Source organism: Ascaphus truei, chromosome 6 (assembly GCF_040206685.1).
Source record: "Ascaphus truei isolate aAscTru1 chromosome 6, aAscTru1.hap1, whole genome shotgun sequence".
NCBI lineage: Eukaryota > Metazoa > Chordata > Amphibia > Anura > Ascaphidae > Ascaphus > Ascaphus truei.
The window spans coordinates 53,247,504-53,266,935 of NC_134488.1; the positions used below are offsets into that span (position 1 = coordinate 53,247,504).

Below are 19,432 nucleotides of genomic sequence, written 5' to 3' on the forward strand. Positions count from 1 at the left end.
CAAGCTTGTTACAGTCTTTGTACTTGAAACCCCTTAATGAAATTACCCTGCTGTGCTAGCAGAAATAAACTGAAGAAATATCAAGGGAGTGTGAAACAACTGAGTACCGGTACAGTACTGTGTATTTTCTCTACCCCTTCCTGACAATTTCAGAATGATACCTTGAGGTTGACTAGCCTGTAGGAATTATGTTCATTTTGCACTAACATTTCAACAACGTGACTTCCAGCAGCAGAAGCACACACTTGAGAGCAGTGAAAATTCAGGTTTCTCCAACAAAGGAACACATTTTCTGCTAATCTCTCTTCATTCCTCAAATTCCTGCACAAGATGGACTGCTGTCATGTATGTAAATGCCATTTTTTAATATGTTAATAGTTACTTAGCAGAATGCCTAGTACATGTGATTTATGTCTGATTAACATAAGGAGTACTAAAATATAGAAAGCACATTTTAAAATTGTACTTTCCATGTAATGATTTCTACGTGTTTAGTATCTTTTATATATTTCTAATGATGTTTCTAGAAACATTGTATATTATATTTATTTGTCCTTAGTACTATTTGTAATGGGAATGATTGTGGTTGCTGTGGATATAGTTGGTGTGTGGGTGTTCATAGCTTAACTAAGCAAAAGCATGAATATTAAGAATTAATAGTAGAAGTTTGATTCGGTTATATCAGATTTAAAATTAGGCTAGTAGCTTTTTAAAATTAACCCTTGGGTGCATATTAGATATTATCAGCAAGATAAGTACATAGCAATTGTACATGTTACTGTATCTTTTTTAATTGCCTAGATTTTTTTTTATGTTTAAAATAATTTTAAAGAACAATAATTTTTCTATGTTTTCTATTATAATTAATCTCACTAAACAGGTTGCTTACACTATGTGTCTCTAATGTGAAACCAGGGTTTTTTATTATGTAATATCTACCTAAAGTTTAAATACAGTGTTTTTAATATTACAGTATTTAAGAGTTGTGACTTTCGATAAGAAATGTGCGGATATTTGTGTTATATGTTATGTTTGTATTAATCACTGAGATTGCAAGTAACATTTTGTTAAGTTACAGTACAGTACATCACTTCTTGTTTATTGACTTTCACTCCTGAAATTTGATTTTAAATATTTTTTTTTTCTCACATACTCAGTTTTTGGGTTAAGAAACAGTGCTAGGAAACAGCACAAAATGTAACCCTGGCACCGATTTCTACTATAAGATATTGGTAGATTTTATTTACAGTAAATCTATAATTGCTTTGATAGGTTTTCCTTTATCTTACAACTACTCCTTTTGCCTTTTCCCTTGCAATTTAATTTTGTTTCTGTATTATTGCGAATACAATTAATGCAAATATCATTGGGGGTGATTCACTAAGCAGTGATAAAATCAGTCCTATTGCATCCGATTCTGATTTTTGTAATCGAGCTTAAAGAAATGAAGCCAAACGCGGGATTCACGAAGAAGTGAAGGGGATTTTTTTAAGTCTGCAAAACTGCAGTATCGTGCGACCTGTTTTTTTCCCCATGCTGTCGTGCTATAGGTTCTACAGCACGATAGCTAATAGAAAAAAAGCAGCCTGTAAGAGCTGCATGGAGACGCTGCGTCTCCATGCACGGCTCTTACAGGCGATCGTACAGTATAAATATACATTTTAATAATAGTGTAGATGAGCAGGGGGTCTCCTGAGCTGAACCGAATTAGTTTCAGCCTCGGGGACCCCCTACTTCACGAGTTACAGGCCCCGTTATGGAGTGCCGGTATCCCCTGTGCTTTTAAATCTCCCCCGTCACGTGACCGGGGGATTGAAATCCTGCAGTGGGGGACCACCCAGGGACCCCTATAGGGCCCCCGGACACCCGCGGGGACAACCTGGCGGCCCCCAGACACCAGCGGGGACCACTCAAGGGCCCCTAGACACCCACGGGGACAACCTGGAGGCCCCTAGACACCCACGGGGACCACCCGAGGACCCATGGACACCCGTGGGAACCATCCGGGGACACCCGCTGGCCTCTTGTATTAACGCTATGCAAAAAAACATAAACAATGCTTTTATTCATGTCTCCATCTTTTTTGCGCTAGACTTTAGCTGGTGAAAAGAAATGGTGAGCAATTCACTTATCACTGCTTTGTGAATCACACTGACTGACAAAAAAAGGCGCGTTTGCCTTTTTATGCCTGATCATACAAATGTTTTATCACTGACTGTGTTTTGGTGAAAAAATGCCGTTTAAGCGCGATACTGCAGTGTTATCACTGCTTTGTGAATCGCGCAGCAGGCAGAATTGGGCTATAAAGGCATTTATCTCACTTAAAAACACTTATCACTGCTTTGTGCATAGCCCCCAGAGCCACAAAATTCGTCCCAATTTTTTTTCTTTGGTAGAGGCGATTTTGCATTTATAAGACCTGCAGGAGTGGGTTCCTGGCTCCATACTTCATTAACCTAGGGTTGGTTGTATGATCTTTAATGTAGAAAGTTTTCTGTTTTAAGGTAATCCTCATAAAATGAATGGGAATGAAAAAGGGACATACTAATTTGAGAAAGTAGCTCTTAGGATAGCAATGACAAAATGAAATGTCAAACAACCTGATTCACTAAAGCTAATGTATGCAAACTATCTATTTGATAAAGTCACTAACATTCTCATCTGTAAGTCTTTACCACTTTGTTTTGCTTTACCACCTACAAACCACCTCATCTGAATGAAGTGATACTGCAACTAATACAAAGCTGTTTTTGCTCACCAACAAATCACAATCTATAACTTTCTGCAATATTATTTTGCTATGTTAAATCGTTTAATTTATCATAATCATATGTCCAGGAGAACAGTATTATCACCGGTGTCAGCCTCGGCCCTGTGGCTAATTGGAAGCCATCTGATTGTGCTGTGGCTCTCTGTTGGGTGATCCTGTGGATATTTTCCATTTCTAACTGTTGCTAGTAAAAGATAAATAGGTAAATTATGTGTCAAACAGCTCGGCTGCGAGGGATCAATTAGATTAATCTTAAGTAAAAATACAAAAATTGAGCAACATGGATTGCTCTAAAGAAGGTTTTATATGGATGAATGCTGTGGAATAACAGATTAAATGCGTCAAGTAAAACCCCTTCCAAACTTCAAATGTCATTGTTCACACTTATTTATAAATACAAAACAATTTTCTGGTATACCAAAAGATGACCAATTATAATGTTTAATACTGTTAGGTTCCAACCCAAAAATCATCAGGTAAAATAGTGAGTATACTGTATGTTGCTGCAAAAATGTAGTGCATGTGTCTCTGAGTAGCATAGAAAGATACTGGTTAAGAGTCCTTAGTATCTTGTATTGTATGTCTTTATTTATACAGCGCCATTAATGTACATAGCGCTTCACAGTAGTAATACATGTGGTAATCAAATAAATAACAGATAATATAAATAACAGATCATGGGAATAAGTGCTTTAGACATAAAAGTAACATTAAGGAAAAGGAGTCCCTGCCCCGAGGAGCTTACAATCTAATTGGTAGGTAGGGCGAATGTACAGAGACAGTATGAGGGAGTTCTGGTAAGTGCGTCTGCAGGGGGCCAAGCTTTATGTATCATGTGTTCAGAATATCCACAGTGCTACTCATTTGCTTCTTATTTTGTGTTTTCTGTTAGTGACTTGCTTGTTTTTGAATGACCGAAAATCTTTGTTTTTTTCTAACACTTCAACCCAATAGTAAAAAAATAATAATACGTATACTTGTGCGTAGTTTGAGGAGTATCAGCCACCAGACTTAAAACCCAAAGGCCCAAATTCACTAAGCTTCATTAGCCTCTCTAACGTTATGCTAACCTAATTTAAGCAGGATGTTAACTGCAGTAGCATTATGCTATTAGTGTTAACAAAACATTAATTAAGCTAAAAAATACTCAACCCTTATCAGTGGCGTAAGTACGCCTTAAGGAGCCCCTTGGCGACTTCATGGCGTTCGCTGCGTCACATGTCGGCGCATTGCCATGGCAATGCATCGCCATGTGACATTGTGTCGCCATGACAACGTTGCTTCTCTCCCCGGCAATAGGTTTCATTGCTCCGGGGAACAGCGCTGGGTCTCTGTAACCCCCTTGGGGGGACATCAAGAGTACGGAGGGAGGGGTCCCAACTACCTTCGGGTACCCACCACCAAGCTCAGGCCCCGAGACATGCCCAGGCACCCGGGCAGTAGTTATGCCACTTACTCCTATTCACTATGTTCTGTTAATTAATGCTAGGAAATAAAGTAAATCAGACAAAAGGAAAGGGAACACAAAGTGGTTGTGCCCTTAAAAGAATTCACTAAACTGCACACCTCAAAGTGTAAAAAATAGCTTTTATTAAATTTACTTAAAACATATATTACCGAAGAATTGTGTAACGTGAATTAAAAATAAATTAAATCAGCAGTATCGTGCATCAATGTCATCAAAATAGATGTAATTTTGCTATCCCAATTAACCAGCTAGTGATGGTGGGATATAGAAGGCATATGATGCTACAAGTCAGGGTGTTACCCCCTCTGGATCAGCAAACAGACCGGATGGTAAATGTATAAAAGTCAGCGATGGCAAATAAGTAGTAATGGATAAATGTCCAGTCCTCCTAGTGTGATAATATATTGTTCAACAGCTCAGTGAACTCCTGATTAGTGTAAGAGGTACATAAACTGTGAGTGAAAGTGCTGACACTCACAGCAGCAATATGGTGAATTCACAGCATGTACACTGTAAAGACATATAGGACACTAGGTAAATACCAGCAGAACTCACTGACTAAAGACAGTAGACTAAATTAGCCGAGTGTTAAGATCTGTACACACTGAAGCAGGATACTACACACACTGCATTAAAAACAGCTCCAAGTAGGAGACTGACAACATTGCGCGTCCAACGCGCATTTCCCTCCAGCAAAGGAGCTTCTTCAGGGACAAAATTTACTGGGGGGGAAAGAACTGAACGTTTTTATACCCTGCCAATGCCATGATTACAGAATCAATTGCTAACAGCTGTTGCGCATGCGCACCATGCACGCGCCCACAGCGGCACAATAAACTAGCCAAATTCTGCTAAAATTAGACAATAATGCGATCGTGAGCACAGTACCTCAATAATGCTGCTATTTGAGGCTGTCCTGAGCTTTTAGGGGCTTGTACAGCCGTTGTAACCATTGAGACGCGAGTGCCGAGTACTGCGCATGCGCAAGAACTTAGAAAATATTCAGTTCAAACTCATCTGCATTGCGCATGCGCGAACCGGTCTCAAATCGTCTAATGCGCAGAAGTGGGCTGATAGTGGCAAACAGCCACACTGATGCTAGTAGCGGCCACTAAAGCTAATATAGCAGCAAAGATACAAGATACTAACCATGGAAGAGGGGCAAAAAAGGTACTAGTCCTAGCATACCACAATACTTGCATGCCTATTGCATATACTGAGTTTGTAATGGTCCCCCTTAAGTGTATAATGCCAAGCAATGTGTCATTGAAAATGCAGTGATGGACAAAAGATCTTTAATAAATAAATAAAATAAAAACATGTATGTATACTTGCAAGATATTAATTGTCTATTCTTACAGGATGATATTGTGATATACCACAAGTATACACACATTACACACACAATAAACCCATGACAGGGTTTAGAGCTCCAGTATTATAGTCACTAGTTTATAGAAAAATACCAAATAATGATAGAATAATATCAGTCAATACCAAAGACTGGCGGCCAACACAGTAAGCATGGAAGATGACTCAACTGGTCATGATGAGGAACACGAGAAGTATATGTACACAGGGGAGAGAAATAAAAAGATAAGGAGATCAAACCAAAAAACCCGATTTAAATAAATGGAGTAAAGGTGAACCCTTCATTGAGTCCACTAGGACTCCTTGTTTTTAACTTATAAATCCATTCTGCTTCAATACGAAGCAAGGATTGGTCAATATTACCACCTCTCATGGGACATTTAAGTTGATAGATGCCCATGAACTTGATGACATTGACATCGCCATTATGGAATTGTGTGACATGTCTAGCAACTGATGTTTCAGCAGAGTGCTTGATGGAATTAATATGTTCGAGGACACGTCTGCGGAGTTGTCTGGTCGTCTTGCCAACGTATCTTTTGCCACAATTGCATGTGATGAGATAGATTACGTTGGTAGTCCGACAGTTGATAAAGCTGTCCACACAATATTGTGCCGTGTTGTCATGATTGCCGAATACTTTGGCGACAGTGATATGTCTGCACGCTTTGCAGCCCTGACAGCGGTACATCCCTTTTACCGGACTCAACCAAGTAGCTATCTTAGCCCGCTGGAAATGGCTATTCACAAGGGAGTCCCTCAGGTTTTTGGATCGCCTGCTGGTAATGGTAGTTCTAGGGCCTATAACCTTCACTAGATCCGCATCCGCCTGAAGGAGATGCCAATGCCTAGCAAAGATCTTTTTAATTGCCCACCATCTTTTGTTAAAGGTGCCAATGACTCTAACAGTGTTGTCCTTGGATTTTGTATTCTTCGCGGACAGAAGAGAATCCCTCTCACTGTGCAGTGCCCGATGATAAGCTTTGTTCAATGTTTTTATGTTATACCCATGACTAAGGAACCTTGAGCGGAGTGCTTTGGATTGACTAATGAATTCTCCAATTGTTGAACAATTCCTCTGGAGTCGAAGGTACTGCCCAGTGGGGATACCCGCTATGAGGCTACTGGGATGCTGACTTTGAGCCAGTAACAAGCTATTCGTAGCTGTGCTCTTCCTAAAGACCTTGGTTTGAATGTTCGGTCACAATCGACATATATATTTAGGTCTAGGAAGGTTATAGATGTATAACTCAGCACAGTCGTTAGCCTCAAATTTAGCGTGTTGGTATTGAGGTGCTCAAAAAATTAATGGAGAAGTTTTGAGGGACCTTCCCATAAAAGCAAGATGTCATCTATGTATCTGATCCACATAGAAATGTGGTCAGTATACATAGATAGTTCCTCATTAAAGACGTGGGTACACTCCCACCAGCCAGGTACAAGTTGGCGTATGTGGGTGCACAAGCTGTGCCCATGGCAGTACCCTGGGTCTGGTGGTAGTACAAACCATCAAAAACAAAGTAATTTTGGATTAGAACATAGTTGAGTAGGTCCAGCACGAATGTATTATGTCTGTTAAACCTACAGTCCCTGGTTGTCAAAAAGTGTTTGACAGCAGTAAGACCATTCTCGTGAACAATGGAGGTATATAATGACTCTACATCTAAACTCACGAGAATGGTCTCAGATGTAACGTGAATGCCATTCAGTCTCTTAAGAGTATCTTTCGTATCTTGTACTGCACCGACACACTTTATTCGAGCAAATACGCAGTTTGTACCTGGCAGATACCTGGAATGCGCCGCTCCTCACCTCTGACAAGCCCCGTTGTGTTTGCCTTCCCAGCCTGGGTTCATGCCTGGCTGACGGGCGGCTGATCTGTTAAATGATAATGATTAGGATTTAATAGGCTGCAATGCTTCTCGTGTCTACCAGATGGCATAAATTCATGAATTGTAATGCAGTATATATATATATATACTGTGCAGTATTGCAGCCAGCGGGAATAAAATGCTTCAATCCCTGCCTGGAAAATAACCCAATGCACTCGGGCAGAAAACAGTCACAAACCTCAATACACCCGGGTATACCCGAATTCGTGGGACTAGCCGAGCTCGAATAAAGTGTGTCGCCAGTGTACATACGATGGGAGGCTGATGACAGAGTCCCAAAGGACCTTGTCCAGGTATATGCTGCTGCCCTCGGACAAACAGTTATTGCCTGAGACAATTGGACGACCAGGAGGGGACTGTAACCATTTATGTACCTTAGGTAAGGTGTAAAATGTCACCACGGTGGGTGACTTCGGGTATATAAATTCAAACTCATTACGGCTTATCATATCTGTATCTAGGGCATCTTGTAGGATGTTCAACAATTCTGATTTGTATTTAGATGTTGGGCTATAGTCAAGGGTCTCATAACAGTCTTTATCACTGAGAAGCCTCATGTTTTCTCTAACATAGGCTTCTGTGTCTTGGATCACGATGTTTCCACCTTTATCAGATGGTTTGATGGTGTAGGCTTTATTAGACATTAGATCTTTTAGGCCAATCCTTTCCTCGGATGTGAGATTATTATCTGACTTATGATGTCTAGGTTCGGCTTCAAGGTCCCTAGTAACACAGGTGACAAATAATTCAACGGCTGGGCAGATAGTGGATGGCGGGGTAAAATGACTCTTTGTTTTAAGATGAGTGAAGTGACCCGTTATATCATTATTCATCGAGACATTTTGGTCAAGCAGCTGACAGAGGTCAACTACATCCTGTCTTTCTTGTACATTCAAGTCATCAGTGAGTGCATTTGGGTTATCAGCAGCTCGTTTAGAATAAAATTTATGTAGTAATAACCGTCTGCCAAAGAGGTTTAAATCCTTCACCCACTCGAATAAATTAAAATCAGATGTGGGAGAGAAGGAGAGACCCTTTTTTAACAGATTAAGTTGAATCTCACTGAAAAAATGACTGGACAAGTTGAAAACTTGCTAGGCATCATTGTCTATGCTGTTATCGGTGACTATGTGGGGGCATTTGGGTTTTTCTTTGTTCTTAAACTTCTTTTTTCCCCTTCGGGTTTTGCGTTTTGGAGGGCCTGTGCTAAAAAACCAACCTGCGTGTCTTTAGTGGCCTTACTCCCTCTGCCTTTATTTTGACCCTTGGGTCTAGAACCCGACTGTTCGCCATCAGAGGCATCTGTCTCTGATGAGGAATAATCAGAAAAATTGCCCCTTCTCCTATACCTAATGGGATATCTATAGACAGTGCCTTGTTCGTAATCATTAGTATCTCTTAGGTATTTAGTGTGTTTCCTATCTTTTAGCTCTTGTCTAAACTTGATCATGTTAAGTTCCAATTTTTTCTCCATTTCCTCAAATTCCTGCAGTTGATTATATTTACTGAGGTCCTTGAGGTTGTCATCAAGATCTTTATTAGTGATATCTATCCTTGATTTCTCATGGTTAATAAGGAGATTCATGAGCTCATTAGAGCATTTCAATAGGGTGGCTTCCCACTTTTTAATAAAGTCCTGAGATGTGATGTAATACGCCGGACTCAATTTCAATCGCAGTCCACGTGGGATCATATTAGAGTCAAGATAACTTTGCAGACTTGTAATCTCCCACTAGACTTGTGATTGAGTCCGCAGGAGTCTAGAGATATTACGGAAGTAGTTCACAATGTCATGATCTGTATCAGATGTGCCCTGTGATGTCTTACTGAACACATTTCTAGCCTCATCCAGCCAGCTGGACATATCCATGCCACTGGTAAGATAGCCAGCCATGATATGTATGAGAGGTGGATCCACTCCCTAGAAGGGGCTAACAGAGTACCCCAGAGAAATACACTAAGAAACAACAGGGGAGGGATAGGAAGTGATCACAGAACCATACTAATTGGGTTATTAAATAGATAAATCAGGTAATCAAATGGTGGGTGCAAACTGTGAACTGAAAAGTGAATCAGACAAAAGGAAAGGGAACACAAAGTGATTGTGCCCTTAAAAGAATTCACTAAACTGCACACCACAAAGTGTAAAAAATAGCTTTTATTGAATTTACTTAAAACATATATTACCAAAGAATTGTGTAACGTGAATTAAAAATAAATTAAATCAACAGTATCGAGCATCAATGTCATCAAAATAGATGTAATTTTGCTATCCCAATTAACCAGCTAGTGATGGTGGGATATAGAAGGCATATGATGCTACAAGTCAGGGTGTTACCCCCTCTGGATCAGCAAACAGACCGGATGGTAAATATATAAAAGTCAGCGATGGCAAATAAGTAGTAATGGATAAATGTCCAGTCCTCCTAGTGTGATAATATATTGTTCAACAGCTCAATGAACTCTTTATTAGTGTAAGAGGTACGTAAACTGTGAGTGAAAGTGCTGACACTCACAGCAGCAATAAATAGTAATGGATGAATATCCAGTCCTCCTCGTGTGATAATAAATTGTTCAACAGCTCAGTGAACTCCTGATTAGTGTAAGAGGTACATAAACTGTGAGTGAAAGTGCTGACACTCACAGCAGCAATATGGTGAATTCACAGCATGTACACTGTAAAGACATATAGGACACTAGGTAAATACCAGCAGAACTCACTGACTAAAGACACTAGACTAAATTAGCTGAGTGTTAAGATCTGTACATACTGAAGCAGGATACTACACACACTGCATTAAAAACAGCTCCAAGTAGGAGACTGACAACATTGTGCGTCCAACGCGCGTTTCCCTCCAGCAAAGGAGCTTCTTCAGGGACAAAATTTACTGGGGGGGAAAGAACTGAATGTTTTTATACCCTGCCAATGCCATGATTACAGAATCAATTGCTAACAGCTGTTGCGTATGCGCACCATGCACTCGCCCACAGCGGCACAATAAACTAGCCAAATTCGGCTAAAATTAGACAATAATGCGATCATGAGCACGGTACCTCAATAATGCTGCTATTTGAGGCTTTCCTGAGCGTTTTAGGGGCTTGTACAGCCGTTGTAACCATTGAGACGCGAGTGCCGAGTACTGCGCATGCGCAAGAACTTAGAAAATATTCAGTTCAAACTCATCTGCATTGCTCATGCGCGAACCGGTCTCAAATCGTCTAATGCGCAGAAGTGGGCTGATAGTGGCAAACTGCCACACTGATGCTAGTAGCGGCCACTAAAGCTAATATAGCAGCAAAGATACAAGATACTAACCATGGAAGAGGGGCAAAAAAGGTACTAGTCCTAGCATACCACAATACTTGCATGCCTATTGCATATACTGAGTTTGTAATGGTCCCCATTAAGTGTATAATGCCAAGCAATGTGTCATTGAAAATGCAGTGATGAACAAAAGATCTTTAATAAATAAATAAAAACATGTATGTATACTTGCAAGATATTAATTGTCTATTCTTACAGGATGATATTGTGATATATCACAAGTATACACACATTACACACACAATAAACCCATGACAGGGATTAGAGCTCCAGTATTATAGTCACTAGTTTATAGAAAAATACCAAATAATGATAGAATAATATCAGTCAATACCAAAGACTGGCGGCCAACACAGTAGGCATGGAAGATGACTCAACTGGTCATGATGAGGAACACGAGAAGTATATGTACACAGGGGAGAGAAATAAAAAGATAAGGAGATCAAACCAAAAAACCCGATTTAAATAAATGGAGTAAAGGTGAACCCTTCATTGAGTCCACTAGGACTCCTTGTTTTTAACTTATAAATCCATTCTGCTTCAATACGAAGCAAGGATTGGTCAATATTACCACCTCTCATGGGACATTTAAGTTGATAGATGCCCATGAACTTGATGACATTGACATCGCCATTATGGAATTGTGTGACATGTCTAGCAACTGATGTTTCAGCAGAGTGCTTGATGGAATTAATATGTTCGAGGACACGTCTGCGGAGTTGTCTGGTCGTCTTGCCAACGTATCTTTTGCCACAATTGCATGTGATGAGATAGATTACGTTGGTACGTTGAGACCGGTTCGCGCATGCGCAATGCAGATGAGTTTGAACTGAATATTTTCTAAGTTCTTGCGCATGCGCAGTACTCGGCATTCGCGTCCCAATGGTTACAACGGCTGTACAAGACCCTAAAAAGCTCAGGAAAGCCTCAAATAGCAGCATTATTGAGGTACCGTGCTCACGATCGCATTATTGTCTATTTTTAGCAGAATTTGGCTAGTTTATTGTGCCGCTATGGGCGCGTGCATGGTGCGCATGCGCAACAGCTGTTAGCAATTGATTCTGTAATCATGGCATTGGCAGGGTATAAAAACGTTCAGTTCTTTCCCCCCCAGTAAATTTTGTCCCTGAAGAAGCTCCTTTGCTGGAGGGAAACGCGCGTTGGACGCGCAATGTTGTCAGTCTCCTACTTGGAGCTGTTTTTAATGCAGTGTGTGTAGTATCCTGCTTCAGTATGTACAGATCTTAACACTCGGCTAATTTAGTCTAGTGTCTTTAGTCAGTGAGTTCTGCTGGTATTTACCTAGTGTCCTATGTGTCTTTACAGTGTACATGCTGTGAATTCACCATATTGCTGCTGTGATTGTCAGCACTTTCACTCACAGTTTATGTACCTCTTACAGTAATCAGGAGTTCACTGAGCTGTTGAACAATATATTATCACACGAGGAGGACTGGATATTCATTCATTACTATTTATTGCTGCTATGGGTGTCAGCACTTTCACTCACAGTTTACGTACCTCTTACACTAATAAAGAGTTCATTGAGCTGTTGAACAATATATTATCACACTAGGAGGACTGGACATTTATCCATTACTACTTATTTGCCATCGCTGACTTTTATATATTTACTATCCGGTCTGTTTGCTGATCCAGAGGGGGTAACACCCTGACTTGTAGCATCATATGCCTTCTATATCCCACCATCACTAGCTGGTTAATTGGGATAGCAAAATTACATCTATTTTGATGACATTGATGCTCGATACTGTTGATTTAATTTATTTTTAATTCACGTTACACAATTCTTCGGTAATATATGTTTTAAGTAAATTTAATAAAAGCTATTTTTTACACTTTGTGGTGTGCAGTTTAGTGAATTCTTTTAAGGGCACAATCACTTTGTGTTCCCTTTCCTTTTGTCTGATTCACTTTTCAGTTCACAGTTTGCACCCACCATTTGATTACCTGATTTATCTATTTAATAACCCAATTAGTATGGTTCTATGATCACTCCCTATCCCTCCCCTGTTGTTTCTTAGAAAATAAAGTAACTCTATTAAGTCATACACAGTCTTAGTAAGCTCAAAACCCAATAGCTAAAACAGCTGATTGATGGCACCACTGTCACAGGATACCTAGTTTTGAGCTCTACTTCTCATTGAGTTCTCATGCCTGTACAAAGCACTTAACCCAGTTCTGGGATAGAGAAGCATATCTTATAAGCAGTCTTCTGCCATGAGATACCTTATGGCGTGGGAAGACACCTTAGAGTCTATTTATTTGAATAGGCTGTAATGTTTTCCAGCACTGAAGGCGCCTTATGGCAGAACACCGTTTAGTAAATATGGATCACTGTATTTATCCTTTATAAGATTAGAAGTACTAACTCAAGTCACAAGCTCACTTTGTTATATTACTTTCTATGCATCTGGTTTATTTGCAGTGCTACACCTTGTTTTTACTTGTGTGTGTCAGAAAACGTGTTTTATTTAATCTCACCTGGCCTCAGTAATTTATAGCTTTCAGTACATATTATTACTTTGGGCTTTAAGTGCTTTCAAGGTTACAATCAACAAAATAGATATACCCTGGAGGTATGCTGTTAGTAGACAGTGTGCACTGCAAGCCATCAGCTGATTTAGCACACACTGCTAGAGCTGTTGTCCTGAATAACAGAGGTTGTGTGGGTTCAACCTCTGATCCTGTTGTGGCCTAGGAAAACTGTGGTTGTGGGTTCTAGTCAAGGTCGCCACCATCAACAGAAGGCCAACCCGGAGATTTAAAAAAATAAATAAAGCACTTACCTTTGGCGTACTCCGCATTTACCCCCTGCAACACCCTTCAATATGGCTGCGCGGCGTCAAATGTGGCCGCGTTGCCATGAAAACGGGATTCTACGTGAGTCACAACGGCATGCGGCGTCAAGTTACCATGACAATGTGGCGCCGCATGACGTCATGACATCACATAGCATCTCATTGTCATGGCAACGGACGTCACATAATGCTGTTACGTCAAATGGCATTCCCGTTGGCATGGCAACACGGCACCATTTGCTGCTGTGCAGCCATATGGACAGTATTTGCAGGGGGAAGATTCCGGGAGATATTGCCAACGCCGCCACCACTCGCCCAATGTTGTCACCACCCGGAGCTTTATTAGGTAAACCCATAGCCCGGAGAAACTTTGCCAAAACCCGTCATCTCTGGGTGAAACCCAGAGTGGTGGCAACCCTGGTTCTAGTCCTGTTTGGTCCAACACCTTTTGGGTCATTAGATTGGTACCTTAGACTCATTAACGCTATATAATTGGTATGGAAATCATTTTAGGAAGTGTCGGATTTAAATTAACTTTAGCAAGACTATTAGCATATCTCAGGTGTGCACAGGTAGGCAGGCGTGTAAGTCTCTCTCTTTCTCTCCTCTCTCTCTCCTCTCTCTCTCTCTCTCCATACCCCGAATCTTGATATACAGTATGTTGTTAAGATACTGTCTAGGTATGATGGTTGAAAGGCATAACAAGGGGTGTTTTACTTGTTTTATTCACATAATATATGTATAGAATCTTTCCTATGAAGTTGGCATGTACAGTACTGTACATAAAATTATCCAGATTTCAAAGCAATAATTACACAAAGGAAATACACTGCAATTTAGCTAGTTCTGTTACTTTTTAAACTGTCTATTTAATAATACTACAGCATGCATAAAACGCTTTTAGCACCATGCAGTGCTCCCTTTAGTTATTTTGTTTCTGAAACGGTGTTTGATGCCTAAAAGCAGTAGCTAATAGTCTTAGCCTGAACAAAGATCAACAATAGGCTCCGACAAAGAAAGATAACACTTAAAAACCCACGGTTATATCATGAGTTATTGTATTTAGAGCTGTACCATAAAATGAATGTATTTTGGTTGCTGTTTAAAAATGACGATTGTAAACCAGATATTGAAGGAAGTGGTATGCCTTGTATGTAGCTACTCTGATGTAGCTATAGGGAGACATGCCTGTGCTGCAAAAGGAGCACAGCTGAGGTTCCTGCCTGGGAGATATGTTAATGGTTTTGCAAATGTAACCCTGTTTTCCCCACCCAATCTCACATAGGTCCTTGCTTTGGGAAACTCGCTCTGGTTACATGGCATAGTGTGGTGCATACCGGCTGGTAACAGGGGGCCCTGAGTCTCCCGCATGATGGTATAGGGCAGGGGTCTCCAAACCTGTTCTCAAGAGCCGCACACAGGCTAGCTTTTATGGATATCCCTGTTTCAGCACAGGTGGCTCAATCAGTGTCTCAGTGCTTGACTGCACCACTGATTGAGCCACCTGTGCTGAAACAGGGATATCCATAAAAGCTGGCCTGTGTGCGGCTCTTGAGGACAGGTTTGAAGACCCCTGGTATAGGGGAATAGGGAAATGACAGGACAGGCTTCTGGGGTCTTGCCCAAATCGTACTCACAGGTGCAGCGCCTCCATCTCGTGCAAGATGGATAATCCTGTGGCGTAGCAGGCAGGGAATTGGTACTAGCATATGAAGGTCCTGGGTTCGATTCCTGCATGTGTATAATATAAAATGTATTCATGTTCAATTTCCCCGCCCAGGACATACTTGAAAACGAGAGGTAACTCTCAATGTATTACTTCCTGATAAAATATTTTATAAATAAATAAATAATAACATGGTGTGGGTGTGTGTGTATGTGTCTGTTAGCAATAAAGCCTTGAATGTTTAAAAAAAAAAATTGAGATGTTTTTAAATCGGGAGCCACGCTCAGACCACGTTATAAGCGGATCGTGCGATAACTGGGTTGCGCTGTATAATCATGTTTGCATTATGATATTGTCTACATTATTTATTTCTATTACAGAATGAAACCTTCAGAAAACAACAACAAGAAGCTCTTGACATACCCCTTGATGACCCTGATGCTAATGCTGCTGCTGCCAAAATACAGGCAGGTTTTCGTGGGCACATGACAAGGAAGAAGATGAGAAGTGGAGAAAAAGACATAAAAAACAAGGAATGTAAAGATGCAAGCAGCACATGTGGTGAAACAGAAGGTGACTAAAGAAAAATATAATGAGGTAAATATTTTCGTTATCTATCCAATTCAACTGACATTAAGGGTAACATAGGCATCGTACCAGAAGTTTAGGAAATTATATTTTATGGGTCACATAGGCAAACAGTAATTGATCAGTAACAGCAATAATTTTGTTTTATTTCACTGTCCGGCTCTCTTTTCATTTATAAGAATGTATAAAGTAAAGTAAATAAGTTAAAGTTGAAAAGGAAATTTGTGATGTCACAACACACCAAATGAGATGGCCTTTTCCTAGCTACTGACTGTTTGATTGCAAGACAGCCCATAAAATTACCTTGATTTAATAAAAATGTCTTCCTTTTTGCAGCACCACACTAATTGTACCGCCACAAGCACACTAGATTTCAGATTTGAAGCTACCAGCTGGGATACAGCTTTGATATAAATAGAGCTGCGTATCAAACCAGCATACAATTGAGAACCTCAGGTTCGGTGGGAGGGTGGTGGGCAGCTGGACGGGTTTTACCAGGGCCAGTGAATCAAGGGATCTATGCCAGAGACAGCATAGTGTTCTACCCTCCATGGCCCCCACAACATATGTACCTGTTGAACTCCAGGTCAATCGCTTCATGCCACAACAGATAGAACACCTATTAGTTCCTTGATGGTATCTTGCGTCCCAAAATGTCCCTGATAAACAGACTGCCACATATCATAGTGACATACCTCTTATTTATTGACTCTCTTGCAATGCAGTTGTAGATGGCCATCATTATTTTCTGAAACTGAAATTAGGGCTCCATGGGATTTATCAAAGTCTCCATGTATCAGAACTAGTGCCTAACACATCACCATACTTAGCAAAGCAAATTAAATACTTTATGTGATTTGTTGTTGTTGATAAATCTGTTGCAATTCCTCTGAAACGGTTTTACTTCAGCTTTCCAGTTAATAGACCTGTAACATTGCAAAATCCAGGACAACCAGAGATAAAATAGGGGCAGTTATGCTCAAGGGAACACCTGGCTTAGATAACTAAAATAATATCTAAAACATTTCATAAAAAGACATTGATGATTAGGGATTGTTAAATTCATCTTTTTAGTTGGAGTGCGGCCTAAAAACATGAAACATAAACCATTAATTAATGAAGTATTAATTAAGTACACAAAGTTTTTTCTTACTGATTTATTTTTTCTAATTTTTTTAGTTTTTATGGGCAGAAATAAAATTATTTAATACAACATTATTGTGCAATATAATCTACAATTTGATACGATATGACTTTTATTTTATTATGAGCCATATTTTCAAAAAAGTTTCTGTCATATGGCGGCTTTCAGCTAAAAAAAACATTTTTGTAGCTGATTCAAGTAACAACAGTTGTCTTGTGGTAGAATACTGCTTAGTACAGTACATATGGGCAAATACAGATGTAAGAAAAAATACCGTCTGCAAACCGGGCACTCTTTAAAAAAATCTATTTTATCAATATTAAAAAGTTATAGCAAACAAACAATAATAAACCCTCTAAAAAGCGCTAACCTACAAAAAAATAATAAATAGTGATATGTGATAACAAATTAAGGTGAATAACCCTAAAGTGATCAAAAACGAAAGCAGCCAATGGAACAAAAAATCAACAGACTATTCCAAGCCTATATAAGCCAAAAAAAACATACAAATAAATTGTCCCAGGCGCTGTGAATAAAGTCCAACGGACCCCAATACCGTGAACCAATTGGGCAGTCTTTAGTATGGGCTTCCTACGCCAGATAGATGATCCTGATAGTTGGTGGACAGGCAGGGGTGTTATCTGATCTGATGTTGTGATGTCTCTGAAATCATAGAAAAAAGCAACAGGGCACGCACATGGCGTGGTATGGCTTTTCTCAATCACCCCCCTGCCTAGAACCCTGAAATCCTACTTACAGGATGAGGGATCTCGAGTACAGTTGAGAGAATCTGTGCCTCGCGTCTCTGTCCCTCACAGCATCTCACGGATCCACGTGGTCTGGTCTGCAGGGGTCCCCTCACTCAGCGATGATGGTAACAGAGATGGTGTACTCCAGCGCTCCCACAGATGATTGCGTGTGGGGGGGGGGGGGGAAGGAGGGGGGGTTGGAGGCGGGGAGAAAATGGAAATATACTAGTGTGATAACGTACAGGGTATTTAATGACATACAGCAATGATGAAATCACACTTACAATAAAAAAGGTTTGCGAGCTCCGCTCACAATGCCGTCCGCAGCCTGTGTAGATCCTAATGCTGCTAAGGGAATGGCCGCCGCGCGCTGCACTCGATTCCGGAACTCGAGTGATGTCAGCAGTGGGGCAGACCGGAACTCTCCTCACACTAGGAGCTACGGGTGCCCGGGCAGCACAATTCACTAGGCTCCTCCTCCCTACGCGTTTCGTGACGAGTTGTCACTTCCTCAGGGGATAATGGAGCCTAGTGGATAGGCTATTTATGCTAATCTTAGGTGGAGAGCCCTCCTACAAGTGGGACGGACTGGGCGTGATTGCTATACATTACATTCAACTGCGATCGTGGTGAAAGCAGATTGGGATCAATGTAAAACATATCTAATCAACTATAACCCTTTTCATAGCATATAAATTAAAAAACAGCCTAAATTTCTAGTGAATTGATTAATGGGTAAACATATTACATCTTAATGATCAACTCTTAAGGATTCACCTTGATGGTTAAAAACATCTAGTATAAATGGATATTTAAAGCATTATATACCGGTTAAAAATACTCTTACACAATACATTTATATTCTATAAAAATACATAAAAATCATGATGCATAAAAATTAGAAGCAATTGTATAAACAAGTAAACAAAAATTGGTACACTGATATTGAAATGAACAGTAAAAGCCTGTTGATCACTCAGGCATATAATAAAATGATCAAAACTTTATTGCATTCACTGATCTTTTAAAAATGCTGCCAGGTCGAAATCGATATTAAGGCCTAGGGGGGACAGTGTCTTTAGTACATAGATCCAATAACTTTCCCTTTTGGATACTAAATTAAGTCTGTCTCCCCCCCGCCAACTGCATTTTTGGTTATCGATTCCTACACATACTGTACCAGACCCTCTGGGTTCTGGCCATGATGTATTTTAAAATGATTTGAGACGCTATGTGTCTCGAGACCCCTCTTAATGTTATAGACGTGTTCAGCGAACCGTCTTTTGAGGGGTCTCCCTGTGCGGCCTACATATTGCAGGCCGCATGGACACTCTAATAAATAGATATAGAAATTGGTCCTACAATTAATAAAAGTTTTAATATCAAAGCTTATCCCTGTTACTTTAGATTGAAAGTTTTTGGTCTTTTTACTATACTTGCAGCCAATACAGTTGGTACATGTGTAATACCCCTTTAAATCGTTTAACCATGACACATGGCGATCTCTAAGGCCATCAATGGGACAGCTGGGAGAGAGGGAAGATTTCAAATTTCTGGCCCTTCTATAAACAATTTTTGGTTCCTTAACATCTAACCTGTCCCAGTTCCTGGACTATCTTTTACAGAAATATGTGATA

General features: G+C 40.2%; 2 protein-coding genes across 9 annotated transcripts in view; one reads left to right on the forward strand and one right to left on the reverse strand.

The window, feature by feature from the left end:
- The window catches only part of RPL27A (ribosomal protein L27a), a 240,408-nt gene extending 236,415 nt beyond the window's left edge, over nucleotides 1-3,993 (reverse strand). The window contains exon 1 of the mRNA XM_075604297.1: nucleotides 3,988-3,993. Within this exon, the coding sequence (XP_075460412.1) occupies nucleotides 3,988-3,990 (3 nt within the window). The 5' untranslated portion in view covers nucleotides 3,991-3,993. The remainder of the gene's footprint in view (nucleotides 1-3,987) is intronic.
- The window catches only part of LOC142497040 (anaphase-promoting complex subunit 13), a 127,456-nt gene that overhangs the window by 70,794 nt on the left and 37,230 nt on the right, over nucleotides 1-19,432 (forward strand). For 6 of the 8 annotated variants that reach the window (XR_012802163.1, XM_075604288.1, XM_075604287.1 and 3 more), the window contains exon 6: nucleotides 15,695-15,911. Coding sequence is in view for 5 of the 8 variants with exons in the window: in XM_075604288.1 (XP_075460403.1) it covers nucleotides 15,695-15,895 (201 nt within the window). In the remaining 3 variants the exon portion in view is untranslated. Of the gene's footprint in view, nucleotides 1-153; nucleotides 336-15,694; nucleotides 15,912-19,432 lie in introns of those variants that run through there. The other 2 variants (XR_012802165.1, XR_012802166.1) reach the window with 2 other exon arrangements.